This window comes from Physeter macrocephalus, chromosome 7, assembly GCF_002837175.3.
Source record: "Physeter macrocephalus isolate SW-GA chromosome 7, ASM283717v5, whole genome shotgun sequence".
In the NCBI taxonomy this organism is placed as follows: domain Eukaryota; kingdom Metazoa; phylum Chordata; class Mammalia; order Artiodactyla; family Physeteridae; genus Physeter; species Physeter macrocephalus.
The window spans coordinates 118,357,619-118,371,770 of NC_041220.1; the positions used below are offsets into that span (position 1 = coordinate 118,357,619).

The 14,152-nt window shown below is 40.9% G+C and overlaps 1 protein-coding gene across 33 annotated transcripts in view; it reads right to left on the reverse strand.

The window, feature by feature from the left end:
- Positions 1 to 14,152, reverse strand: part of CAMK2D (calcium/calmodulin dependent protein kinase II delta) — a 321,127-nt gene that overhangs the window by 298,775 nt on the left and 8,200 nt on the right. For 15 of the 33 annotated variants that reach the window (XM_024119157.3, XM_028492218.2, XM_028492226.2 and 12 more), the window contains exons 1-2: positions 9,246 to 9,515; positions 7,558 to 7,652 (exon numbers count right to left, since the gene is read on the reverse strand). In XM_024119157.3, coding sequence (XP_023974925.1) covers positions 7,558 to 7,652; positions 9,246 to 9,310 — 160 coding nt within the window. In that variant the 5' untranslated portion in view covers positions 9,311 to 9,515. Of the gene's footprint in view, positions 1 to 7,557; positions 7,653 to 9,245; positions 9,519 to 14,152 lie in introns of those variants that run through there. The other 18 variants (XM_028492217.2, XM_028492222.2, XM_028492215.2 and 15 more) reach the window with 5 other exon arrangements.

A 14,152-nucleotide genomic window follows, 5' to 3' on the forward strand; every position in this document is an offset into this window, starting at 1 on the left:
TAAATCATTTAGAAGTAATCCTAGGAACTTTATGTTAATCAGTTAATGAATTAAGTTCACCAAAATATTTCATTCTTCTGTAATCATTTTCCTAACTTTTTTTTTTTAATTTATTTATTTATTTTTGGCTGTGTTGCGTCTTCGTTTCTGCGCCAGGGCTTTCTCCAGTTGCGGCGAGCGGGGGCCACTCTTCATCTCGGTGCGCGGGCCTCACGCTATGGCGGCCTCTCTTGTTGCGGAGCACAGGCTCCAGACGCGCAGGCTCAGTAGTTGTGGCTCACGGGCCTACCTGCTCCGCAGCATGTGGGATCTTCCCAGACCAGCGCTCGAACCCGTCTCCCCTGCATTAGCAGGCAGATTCTCAACCACTGCACCACCAGGGAAGCCCCCTTTCCTACCATTTTAAAAAGATTTTTCACTGCATTGTTTTCCTTTCGCAAAAGAGCATGGCAAGGCTTTCTGAAACTTCATTTTGATCTTATGTTACTGCAGCAATTAAAACACTATCTTCTCTCACAAGTTGGAACCCCAAATGTATCTTCCCCCAATAAATACTCAGTTCCATACATTGCATTGGGAATATAAAGATGTATATAAGGCATAGTTTTTATAAAGGAACCGGAAGTTTAGTGGGGAGATGAGTCAAGCACATACAGATCAGTACAGAAAGGTTAAGATAAGTTCTCTGTAACAGCAATCAATGGGATGTGATGACAGAAAGATCCAGGCTTTAGAGCCAGAGAAAACTGGGTTGAAATTCTTGATTCTACCATTTACTAACACTGAGGCTCTTAGTAACTCAGAGTAACTCTCAGTAACTCTATTTAAAAATGGAGATAACATTGTCTATCTGCATGCTGCAGTGTGGATTAAATAAAGTGTCTTAAAAGGAGATTGTAGTATTAGAAAAGGGTTCACCTAACTAAAAAAAGTCAATGGTGATGTTGTTCTGTGACTGTGTATAATTATAATAGTTGATATTTAAAATCAAAACCTAACAACAAACAGAGCTGTGCTCTCTCCCCTCCAAACCTACCAGTTTCCCCATCCTAGAGTAAGAGACAGGTTATGGCAGATGAAAGGTCTATGAATTCACCTTAAGTATTGTGATATCTACTTTAACTGGAATCATAAGAATTTTGTCACCTAAAAAATTTCCTACTACAAAAATAACTTCTAATAGTTGCAATAAACATACCATATGAATAAAATAACATTTTCATTATAATCAGCTATCTAAACTATTTTGAACACTCTCCAAATTGTTTATTTAGACTGTGGTACTTGAGCCCCATCTGCATTATGGTTTTAAAAATTTATTTAAATCCATATTATATAAAAGCCTTCCTTCATTTCCCTAGGCAGAAATAATCTTTCCCTCCTTTGAAAATCCACAGCACTTTATTCATGCTAGACTTATACCACCATTTATGTCTTCTGTGCTCTCTATTTGTGCAGATGTGTAAAATTTAATAATTTTAATCATTAAATATTTATCAAATAAAAACATAAAATGAGGTCACCTTTGTGAATGTGCTTAGTAATCTATAAAGCAGTATAAAATATAAATTATAAAGGTATTATATTTTAGAGTAAAACTTTTTTGCTAAGTCTCCATTTAATATATCGCAGTACAATTTACTAAATGATACTACTATAATTTAAAAGCTTTAAAATAGCCTTCCGTGTAAACAATCATTAACCAATTGCCAATAATTTATTTAAAAAAAACTCTACACACTATACCCCAATAAATGAGTACTTACTTTTTAAAAAAATACTGACCCAGCCCTAGAGACATTAGGAGTTGGCCTACCTCAGTATGAGCCCAAGGAAAAGACTTAAAAATTAATTAAAATTTGAGTTAACAAAAGAAGTTAAATGTCCAAGAAAATCCTACTATGTACTTTATAGTAATTCATGATTGTTAACATTGAAAAAACTCATAAAAAGTAATTACTAAATTTTAGTTTTTATATTGAATTGATTCAATATTTCAATGGAAATGAAAAGTATTAATCTAAATGTATAAACAATCAAGGTTCTCAGGGTGTTCAATTCCTACTGAATGATCCGTCAGGTAGAGGTTACACTAGTTATTAACCATCACAGTGAAGTACCTGACAACCACATTCCTTAAGTTTGCCTTATTTAATGATGCTGGAATACTTAAAGTATTTTCATTATTTCCTGGAAATATAGATATACATGTTTATTTTCTATCTCCTACTTTGGAATATCAATAATATTTTTATTCACCAAAGAGAAAAATACTTAATATTAAAGCCTATGTAAATGTAAATACAACTAAACATAACCAAAGGACACTAAAATGATAAGGAAGATACATGCCACTTTGGGTCTCAATAATTGAAGAGTTGTAGAGATTCCATGTACAAAAATAAAATGATTTACTAATTTTTTCTGAAAATATTGTTTGAGCCAAGAAACTTTTCAAAAGTTAGTATCATTTGCCCAATTAGTTCCAAATTGCCAAATCAATAATGTATAACCAGAACAACTTGATTCACCTATATCGTCTCAGTTCTACTTCCAAATCAAGACAAGTAACCACGAGGTTGAGAAATTATAGTAATTTCTTGACTGCCTGGATGCCAAAAAGAGAAAACAATGTAGCAAGAGTTAGTTATTGCCATCCCTATTATATATAAGATTAACATAAATAAAGACTACTTAGGGACATACATGCAATATTCAGATTTCACAGCTGAGACCTAATTTTCTGTACATGGTCAAAACAGTTTATAAAGTCCTGATTCATGTTCTAGTAATACCAATCTAGGAATAAACAAAACTAGCAAAATCAAAGTTTACTTGCATTATATCTGAAGTTTTACAGAAATATAAAATGAAACCCCATTTTAACTTTAGCAATAGAGATAAAATATACTTGTAATAGCATATATTATTTCAAGTTTCTATTGTAATTTATAATATTTTACAAAACAATGACTTGTAGTATACCACAGACTCTACGTAATAAGAAGTGGTTTCTAATGATCAAAAAAATACAAAAATCTTTTACCACAAGGAGGCTTTAAAATGTGAAATAAGTCACATGTACTGTTTCCAAAGACATCTACCACCAGAACCATCAGTCCACTGGATTCTGAACTGCAATCACAGTCCTTCATGGACTTTACATAAATCTGACAGTACCTTACAGTTATAAAAATGTCAAAATAGACAAAATATCAAAAGAGAAGGGCAAATTAGCATTTGTTAAGTACTAACCTAACTTATCAAAATGATATAATTTCTACTTCTCATGGTAATAATATGAGAAAATTCTATTATCACTATCCACCATTTACTAAGCATACCTTCTATTCCTAGCTAACAAAAATATTTTTAGAGGACAGAAATTACATATAAAATATCAGATGACTGAAACATTTCTACACTATTTTTTATTTTAAAAACAAGCCAAATTATATATGAATGTACTCATCTATCTGATCAGTACTGTATGAATGTATGAATAGAGTGCATGCAAAGAGTATGAATGCTCTTTGCACGCACGTGTTAACGCAAAAGGAAAGAAATTCTTCAACAGACTCTGAGTCTCCCAAATATGCTGTGTGTGACTAACAGCTGAGAGGAAATGCAACTGAAACTGTCTGCTGGAAATCCATTAAAATCTAGGCACAGAAAAATGCATGGGTGACAGTATAGTTGGAGGTGCAAATTTGTGCAGGAATGTAGCCAAAGTTTTGGCAATTCCCTCATGGTCTTAGATGTACTGACAATGGCCTTTCTTTCTCAGTTGTAATGTTACACTTAAAGAACATTATTTAATGCAGTTGAAGGACCTGCTTGGTCTTTAAAACAAATAGGCTTAATACTTGGATTTACAGAGGTATGGCATTTCTTTTTTTTTTTTTTTTTTTTTGCGGTACGCGGGCCTCTCACTGCTGTGGCCTCTCCCGTTGCGGAGCACAGGCTCCGGACGCGCAGGCTCAGCGGCCATGGCTCACGGGCCCAGCCGCTCCGCAGCATGTGGGATCTTCCTGGACCGGGGCACGAACCTGCGTCCCCTGCATCGGCAGGCGGACTCTCAACCACTGCGCCACCAGGGAAGCCCTGGCATTTCTAATAATACAAACAAAAATTTGCACAAAAAGTTACATGATCCACAAAAACTGCCATTGCAACCAAAAAAAAAAAAAAAAAGTCATTACCTTGAGGTGAAAAAATGCTGTTTTGCATTTCATTCTACATTTCCCTTTAAGGAAATTACTTTAAATTTTTTTCTGCAAAACAAGTTTTTTAGGATCATTATCTTCTGGGAAGGGAGTTCTTTGAAAGGAGAATTCATATTTTTAAGCACTTGCTCTTAGTATACTACCTTACAGACTTCTTTACATCCAGTATTTGATAGTTCTTAGGAATGAACTAGTTATCTAACTCCTTTACACACTATTTAATAGCCACTTTTTTTTTTTTTTTTTTTTTTTTTTTTTTGCGGTACGCGAGCCTCTCACTGTTGTGGCCTCTCCCGTTGCGGAGCACAGGCTGCGGACGCGCAGGCCCAGCAGCCATGGCTCATGGACCCAGCCACTCCGCGGCATGTGGGTCGGAGAATTCATATTTTTAAGCACTTGCTCTTAGTATACTACCTTACAGACTTCTTTACATCCAGTATTTGATAGTTCTTAGGAATGAACTAGTTATCTAACTCCTTTACACACTATTTAATAGCCACTTTTTTTTTTTTTTTTTTGCGGTACGCGGGCCTCCCTCTGTTGTGGCCTCTCCCGTTGCGGAGCACAGGCTGCGGACGCGCAGGCCCAGCAGCCATGGCTCATGGACCCAGCCACTCCGCGGCATGTGGGTCCCCCCGGACCGGGGCACGAACCCGCGTCCCCTGCATCGGCAGGCGGACTCTCAACACTGCGCCACCAGGGAAGCCCAATAGCCACATTTGATACAAGTCACTCTGTACTGGAGCCTCTCCTATTATGTCCTCAATGCTGTAGAATGTGATACTAAAAAATGAAAGCATGGTATTCTCCCATTAAGAGCTTACAGCTTACTATCAGTATAAGTTTAACAAATGTATACATTCAAAGGTATAAATATTCTATAAACAACTCTAATTGGTGTGACAATATAAAATAAAATGAACATTTTGAAGGAAAAGCACAATAGTATTTTATAGGTGAGCAGTAATAAGTAAAATTGACACAGCACTTTGCACTTTTTAAGAAGTATTTCTCATCAAATTCACTGAATCCTCAAAACAACCCGTTATACCATATAGGGATTTTTTTCCCCCATTTTACTGAAGAATCACCTGAGACCAAGAAAAGTTAAGTGACCGAACCAAATCTACATACTAAGTACACTAAACAGTAGAACCAAGATTCAGACTGGGTTCTCACAGCTAAATCAAGGCTGCCGCTGGATTTATGATCTTCAAGTTCTGTCACACAAATAATTTCCTTTGATCCTTACAACAACCCAATGAGGTAATAGCAGTTAATAGTCACTTATGCATATTACATAGCAGGCATTGTTCTATACTGCATTAATTCACTTACTTGTCACAAAAACCCTATAAAAGGGTTATATTATTATTTGATTTTACAGATGAGAAAACTGAGGCTCATAGAAAATATGCAAACTGCCCAAGATCACACAAATAATAGGTAGGGGAATCATAATTTAAATCCAGGGCATCCAGTTCCCACACCTTCTTCTTCACCTCATCCTTCAGTAGTTTAAGAAACTTGCCCAAAGTCACAAGAAAAGAAAATTGCAAAAAGGGAGAACAAGAGGCATGCGTGTTAGCCCTTCACCCTAACTACTTTCCCTAAATGTAATTTGAACAATAAGGATCATTAAATCCAGAAGGGGCAAGGTGGCTTTGGAGTAGATTGTTCTCTAAAGCAGAGTAGCAGGAGGAAGGAGCTCCATCAGGCTAGAGAAGACTTATCTTCCATACATTCGAGGCAGAAGGAAGTAAAATTAAATGTATGTGAGCAGAGACAGGAGTATTTGCCACCCTGGTGTAGGCAGTATGAACTGTGGTAGATGAAAAGGGATGATTCTAACTAAGAAATTAGTAAAAATGAAGCACAAGACTGATTTATTTTGAGGGAAAATGTAAAGCCACTGAAAGATATGGGATAGGTGTTGTAATGCCTCCAACAGAACTGATACCCCACTCCTGCCAAAAGTACCTAGCACACAGGAAGAAATTATATAAGCACCGAAAAAAATTTGACTACACTTTTTCATTTTTCTTTTTCTTTTTTCTTTTTTTAACACGAAAATGTCATTTACAGTCTAGCAACTCCTTTACCCTTAAAAATGTTCCTGTGGAGGAGAGAGAAGTGGGGAAAGGGAACATAATTGAGCATAACGTGCTTCTCATTAGCTCTCATGTCCTGAATCTATGGTGCGGGTTACTTTAACAGGTAGACCGTCCTCAAACTCATTACAATCAGGTGAAGGAAATCACAACAAAATCCCATTTAAACGAATAAACTGAAATGTCAACCTAAATCTAAAGTACACGTTAAAAGTAGAATCTGCAATAAAGAGAAAAAAAAATCATGGCAGAGACAGACACAATGACACCAGGATACTAGAAAGCAACACTTTTTAGAAGACAAATTAAAGGAAAAGTAACCCTAATGGAATTTTTCCTCTCATTACTTAAAATAAACCAGGTCACTGTAATTGACCTACACTATGGCATTTTGTTCATTTTAATTTCATTTTTATTTCATCAAGCCATAAATTCCCATGGAAACACCTTGGACACGTGCTCACAATAATTGGAATGCTTACCTTTTCAGTATAAGTACTTTTGCACGAGTTCAACAAAATAAAAAGAATGCTATGAGGCCCCTCCAAGTTTTTTGCTTATGTCAACAGCTATTTTATGAGTATGAATTACCTTTGCGGTTATAAAGCATGTATAAAATACATTACATGAGTGAGAAGCCTTACTGCAGATGATCCAGTAAAGGTCTGAACTGCACACAGAAACATCAAAATCAAGCTGAATTTCCTAGAATATAGCAACCATAAAATTTTCCTCCCAACGCCATTACTGTTAAATATACCTTGATGAATTAAGTTCAAGTGTAACTACAATTGAAATATATGATTCAACTGAGTTATGACCCATTTTTCCTCTCAAAAGCAAAAGGGAATAATGACAGTTGTGAGACTTACATTTTTCCATTCCAGGGTTTTTCTGAAAGTTATTTCACAGGGGAGCTAAAGGCAAAATGCACTTAGTGACATTTATTTGCTTTAAAATAGTTATTTATGCTACTACTCACAGGACAGATAGAATTTTAATAACAATTTATCAAATAACAATTGTATTTGGTCATTTATTTTTAAGCTGTACAGACCACGAGGCATTCAGGAAGGAAATAATCGCAAAATGTCATATGATACCTAAGGCTACAATTATAACTAAATGACATATTTACATACAACAGAACCAACATACAACAGAACAAACCAACATGACAAACACACAAGTAACATATATATGTGATTGAAAATACCCACCCCTAGCAGAAAGCTTTTTGGTGTTGATAATTTTGGCAGCATATTCTTGTCCAGTAGGGATTTTCATACATCTTCTCACCACTGAGAATGCCCCCCTGAAAACCAATAATTAGCAGGTCATCAATATAATCAGCTCTGATAGTCTATAAAAAACGCACACCTGAGCATTTTTATTGAATTTAGTGAACTGTCAAATATCAGTATACCATATAGTAATATCCAGAAAATGAACCGTTCTTCCTGGAAACTGAGACCTTCTTTAATGTTGAAGAACAAAATTAGATTTCATTAACCAACAAAATGAAAAGAACTGCCAATTACGACGGCTCTTGTTTGCACATGAAATTTGAAAACATTTTACACTTCACGCTAACACAGCACCAAATGCTCTGATCAGGAAGAAACCCTGCAAAGAGCAGAGCTGAGGCGGAGCAGCAAAAAATCTGCCTATTTATTTTAGTAGGAAAAAATAAAATTAATGTGGCTCCAAGTAAGTAAATATGGTGATTGTTTTCATTAAAATAAGTCTTAGGAACACTTGTGTGGGGTTTAACAAATCCTGCTACGGTGATTTCTCTGTGCCCTGTTTTGGGCTGGGGGAGGGGAGAGATTTGAATTAAGCTGCTCTTCCGACATATTCTCCATGTTTTAACAGCAGACAACATAAATATATAAGGATATGATTTTCATTACATTTAAAAGATATTTACATGTCCTTTAATTCAACTGTATAAAACAACAACACACACATAAACGCGCCCCTTCCTTAAGCAATGTTCGAAACTAGCGACAGAGGGTTTGGGTTTGATGCTACATAAATTAACGTTCACGGCTCGGCCTCTAGGTTCTTTGCACAGGTTCTCAGTAGGTCTCCTGTCCCCTTCCTTAACATCACCAAGTACAATAGTTCTGCCAGTCAGGTGTAGGAGGTCGTTTTACACAACGCTGGGCTACCCTTGGGAAGCTCTCTCCCGGTCACCAAAGGGCTTTTCCGCTGCCTGTACAAATAAATCCTCCCAGAGAATGCGAAGATGTACACGTAAATCCTAGGAAGGATGATGATGAGCGAGTAATCTAGTGCAAAGAATAATCGTGGATATGGGACAGGGGTTCGAGTTCCTTGGGGTGGCCCTTTTCCTGGACAGAACAACTACTGGACGCGAAATAGACTCTACGCCAAGTTGAACTTTCGGCATCAATAAATATGGCACCGTCTGTGGCAGCGAGTTCTCATCCGTACGTGGGTCGTACGGCTGACACGCCTGCGAAGCAGGCGGCATCTCTATTTACAGAAAACATGATCTATGTTGCATTTTACATGGGTTCTTGTTTCCTCTCCATATACACACACACACACACACGCTCGCACACTTCTCAGGATGACAGCTACAACTGCAGGGGTCGTAAATCCACCAAGTCTCTGGTGCAGAAAGGTGGGGGGAGCGGGAAAAGGTGGGCTGAGGATTATCGGAATGGGCCACAGCCGGGGTGGAAGGTCTTGCCCCTTCTTTGTGCCCTCCTCTTACTAACACAGCACCTTCCTCCGAGCTGACACACCAGGGGCCCTCCTCCCTCTCCTCCCGTCTCCCAAATTCCCTCGCCCCACGCGGGAGGCCGGTGGGTCGGGGGTAACGCGACCCGCCCTCTGCTGGAAAGGGGACGTGAAGGTTCCCGGCAAAGGCGCTTACTTTCCGAGCTCCTCGAAAAGCTGATACTCGTCCGTGAACCTGGTACAGGTTGTAGTCGAAGCCATCCTGGGTCCGGGCTGTACCCCTGGCTGGGAGCGCGGCGGACAAGACGCGAGCAGACGCGCGGCTTCCCCAGGACTAGTCCCGCGGCGCTGTCACCCAGGGCCGCCCTCACTTTCCTCGTCCGAAAGTAGCTCGCCGGCGAGGGAGTATGCGCAGGGGCGGGGCGGGAAGGGAGATGACCAGAAGGGTGGCGTGGGGTCTCCTCCCTACGGTCCGCCGATACTCCTCCTCCTCCTCCTCCTCCTCCTCCAACACCTCCTCCTCCTCCTCCTCCTCCGGGCCTCGCTTCCTTCTTCTCCTCCGGTCGTTCCACCCGCCCCCTTTTCAGCCCCTCTCCTTAAATGCAGGGGCAAAGTACTCAAGAAGAGGGACCGGGAAATGGAAAAACAGCCGGGCACGGGGCGAGAGGCGAGCAGTTGCGAAACGATCCGCACCGGAGCAGGAGGGGTAGAGGTGGATGGGAGGGAGCCCGAGGGGGCGGAGGCCGCGGAGCCGGGAGCGGACAGCTCGAGCCCAGCTGCAGCTGTCAGCAGGCGCGGGCGCGGGGTGCGCCAGGGCCGGCCTCCTAACCGCGGGCACCTCGGCTGTCTCGCGCTCCCCACGAGCCCACGCCGCTCCGAGACTGCGCGGCGGAAGAAAAAGCGCTGGGCTCGGGCGAAGCCTCGTCTGCTGTCCCCAGGCCTCCGCCTCCTCTCCGGCGCCTGGCAGCACCCCCTCCCTCGCGAAGCCTCCTCTTGCTGGTCCCACACCTCCTGCTAGCGACTCTAACACTGTCTCTTCGTGGATTCCTCCTTTCCTCCCTCCCCGAGCCTCACACACGCGCAGAGCTGTCTAGGGAGAGACCAGGTGGGTGGAGGATGTGCGGGGGAGAAGCCGGGAGAGGGTTTAGGTGAATGAGGCGAGACGTCAAAATTAGTTAAACCCGCAATTAGACTTCTGCCTAAATGTGGGGCTGATTTAGCGGGAAGATGTGGGGTAACTCGTGGACTGCCGAGGGCTGCTGCCGGGGGTCGCAAAGCCCCCCCAGCCCGGTTGTGGGCCCCGGGCTCTAGGGACCGTCCCCCGCCGGCGCGTGAGCCGCGGTGCCCTAGGTGGAGGGGCGAGGGGTGCAGGCGCTTCATCTGGGCGCGGCTCCGTGTTGACACAGCGGGGGCCGGATGTGGGTAGTCGACTGTTTCCAGAGAAGGGTCCCAGCCTCCCACACCTCCCGGTGATGCTCGGGCCCACCCAGCAGAAGCCACGCCGCCTGCTCCTAGGCGCCCGGCGCGGGGTTCCTCCCTCCCCCGCAGCCTCTTCGGCGAGGGGCGACGCCCGCCGTGCCACGTTTCACTTCTGACTGCCACCTCACTCCCACGTCCCCCCGCCGTTTTCTAGGTTGGGTTGCTCAGACTCTGGCAATCCCCAAAGGCCTTTGCTTCGGCCATGAATGTTAACAGAATGAAAGCAAAAACTCCGCCACGGGGCCTCACCTTCCCCACAGAGCAAACTCCCCTGTAACCTCAGTGAGTTCTGATAGTAAGGCGGTTTCTCGCGAGATTTCCTGCTCTGGCGGCGGGGGCGGGGTAGTGGGAAGGTTGGGTGTCGGTCACGGGACCTGGTAGGGTCTGATGTCACTCGCATCACGTGAACAGGTCTAGTGCCTTTCGCTTTGCAAAAGGAAAAAGGAAAAGGCGAGGTCGTGTGTGCTTTGCTTGTATGCTCAAAGATCTGGTGGGATTGTGGCACCTGAGTATGCTCCGTAAATGGCTATCTGAAAAATCACTTTATAGTTCAAGAACACGTGCTATTCATTAGCATATCTGTTATTGTTTACAGTAAATACGAGGAAAAAAACTATCCATTACATTTAAAATAGGAGAATTGCTGAGTGCTAGAACAACCCGTGGGCCTTCCTTCCAGTCCTCTGTCTTTAATAAACTATGCAATTGCAAACTTAGAAGCAGACCAAAACCGAAAGAGTTGTGAATGGTCTTTTCCAAATTCCTGCCTTTTGTTTTACAGCATGGGGACTTTAAAAACCTGCAATTCTATTGCTAATTTGCATCGTTAGCATTACATCAGGGATTCAAAATTTCACAGCTGGAAAACGAAAGGTAAATAGGTCCAGAGAATCTAAGATTGAAAGGAGTTATTTCTTGCTCTCAAAGGCTGCTGTTAATTAGTGAATTTGTCCACCGTCACACATAATCCTAATTCCCTTATTTCCTGATCTGGGGAATGCTATTCTGCCAATAACTGAGGTTTTTACCAAAGTTCTCAAAGTGATCACAATTTTTAACGCTTATAACAAAATTGGACTCTGTACATATTTTGATTCCTAACCATAAAAAGCAAATATTGTGTAAAATGTAGTGTACAAGAAAAGATACCAAAAACTACATGAAGAAAAGAAACAAGGTGTCTAAATATTAATAATTGGGCTAGAAAGTGGAAAAAAAAAATTTAGTCTCGGCTAAAGATTTTTAATATATATCTTAAATATTTAGCAACATGGTTCCAAGTTATAATGTAATGATTTAATATTATGCGAATCTAAAAATGAAACAGAAGTAAAATTAAAACAAAGATAATATAGAATTTTACAACTCTGGGGAAGAAAATTGTTTTTTAAATATTCAAGTAACGAGGCCTACATAATTACTTTATTTATCTGTTATTTAAACTACCCATAATTGTAAATGGTTATGATGATTGTGTGATACAATAAAGGAAACAACTGAGTTTTCATACTGATCTATTATTAGACAATAAATGTGTACTTTTGAAGCAAACACTGCTTAATCTATATTTGCACCGTTCCCTGATCTATATTTTGTACTAATTAAAATATTTCTCTTATTTAAGAAAAACTGACAGTTATTTCTGATGTTTGGACTCCTTAAGACAGTAATCCTTTGAAAGTTACACGGAAATTCCATATGGATTATCATCTCTTGCCTCCTTCCTGGTCTCCTGCTTCTACCCTGCCTCCCTTCATTCAAGCCTCAGCCCAAACAGCCAGAATGATCCCCTTAAAACCTCAGTCAGAACAAACCATGCTTATGCTCAAAACCTTATGAAGGCTTCACCCCATCGCAATTGGACTAAAAACAAAATTCTAAAAATGGCTTATAAGGCCCTAGAGAATCTCTACCCCTACTCCATTAGCCTTCTTCCCTCAATTTGTGCCCTGGCTCACCCTCCTCTGGCCACACTGGCCTCTGTTGTTCCTGGAGCATGCTTCTGCTTAGGGACTTTGCATTTGCTGTTCTCTGCCTTCCAGAATGTTCATCTCTTAGTTATCATCCTATCTCATTTCTTCACCTCCTCCAATATTTTCTCAAATATTACCTTACTGTGGTGGTCTTCCCTGCCCACTCTATCAATGACTGCACGTCTCTCAGACATGATTTCTAGTCCCATTCCCTGCTTTATTTTTCCCCTCAATACCTATTACCATATAGTGTACTATACATTTTTCTTGTTAATTGTTTATACTTCCCAACTAGAACACAAGCTCCCCAAGGGCATGAATTATTGTATGTTGTTCACGGCTCTATTTCTAGCAACTAGAATAGTGTCCGGCACATAATAGCTGCCCGATGAATTTTGTTGATGGGTAAATTAATTATTTGGGGGTTTAGATTCATCACAATTTTCATATTAAAATTGGTAGTTGATAATTAACATACCATTAAGACATCCTACTATAAGGGTGATCATTTTCAATCAAGATGGTCACAGTATCCCGTGATTAAAAGTGTTTATGCACAGAAATGGATTTTTTAAATACACAAATAATTGACATCAAGAAAAAAGGATCTAGTACTAATTTTCTTGTCATTGGAGTCCATAAAGGAAGAAGGAATTTCTGGTTTTTAGAAATACTGGCCTTACTAAATTTTACACCGAAATAAAAGGCAGTGCCAAAGGTTTTAAATAACTAGAGCTCATTGTGAAGACACAAGTCAATGTAAGGAAATGAAAAGCGTGGCTTAAAGTGAATTTTTCATGTGTAAAATGAAAAAAAAAATTCTAAACAGTAGCATATTTGGTTTCTCGATTTAGTTAATCACACAAAAATTGAGATCACTCAGTGTATTGCTTCTAGTTTCTAACTTTCTACTTTGCTAAGCCGGAAGCAAAGTATTCATAATTTTATCAACTTTAAAAATTTATGCTTTAATACTGGAAAGGCAGTAATAGCAAACAAAGGGGTAGGGGTCAGGGGGTTAGGGTTTGACGACTGTTGATTTGAAAAGTAGCTGTTAAGCAGAGCCCTATCACTACCTAGACTACTGGACTTCAATCAGGTGAAATCATGTCAGTGCCAAGACAAGGAAGAAATCTTGCTCTAAATGTATCCCATCCCTTTTTTGTGATAGCATTAACTGACAAACAGCAAAGAGACAGAAGACACTGAAAATGATCACTACATACAAATACAACATCAGAACAAAAGATAGAACTCTTGTAGATAAAAATTGCAAGACTTCATGGGGCTTCCCTGGTGGTGCAGTGGTTGAGAGTCCACCTGCCGATTCAGGGGACACGGGTTCGAACCCAGGTCTGGGAAGACCCCAGAGGCCACGGGGCAACAAAGCCTGTGCGCTACAACTACTGAGCCTGCGCTGTAGAGCCCACGAGCCACAACTACTGAAGCCCACACGCCTAGAGCCCGTGCTCCGCAACAAGAGAAGCCACCGCAATGAGAAGCCCGCGCACAGCGACAAAGACCCAACACAGCCAAAAATAAATAAAATAAAAAATAAATTTTAAAATGCTGTGGGGGCTTCCCTGGTGGCGCAGTGGTTGCGCGTCCGCCTGCCGATGCAGGGGAACCGGGTTCGCGCCCCGGTCTGGGA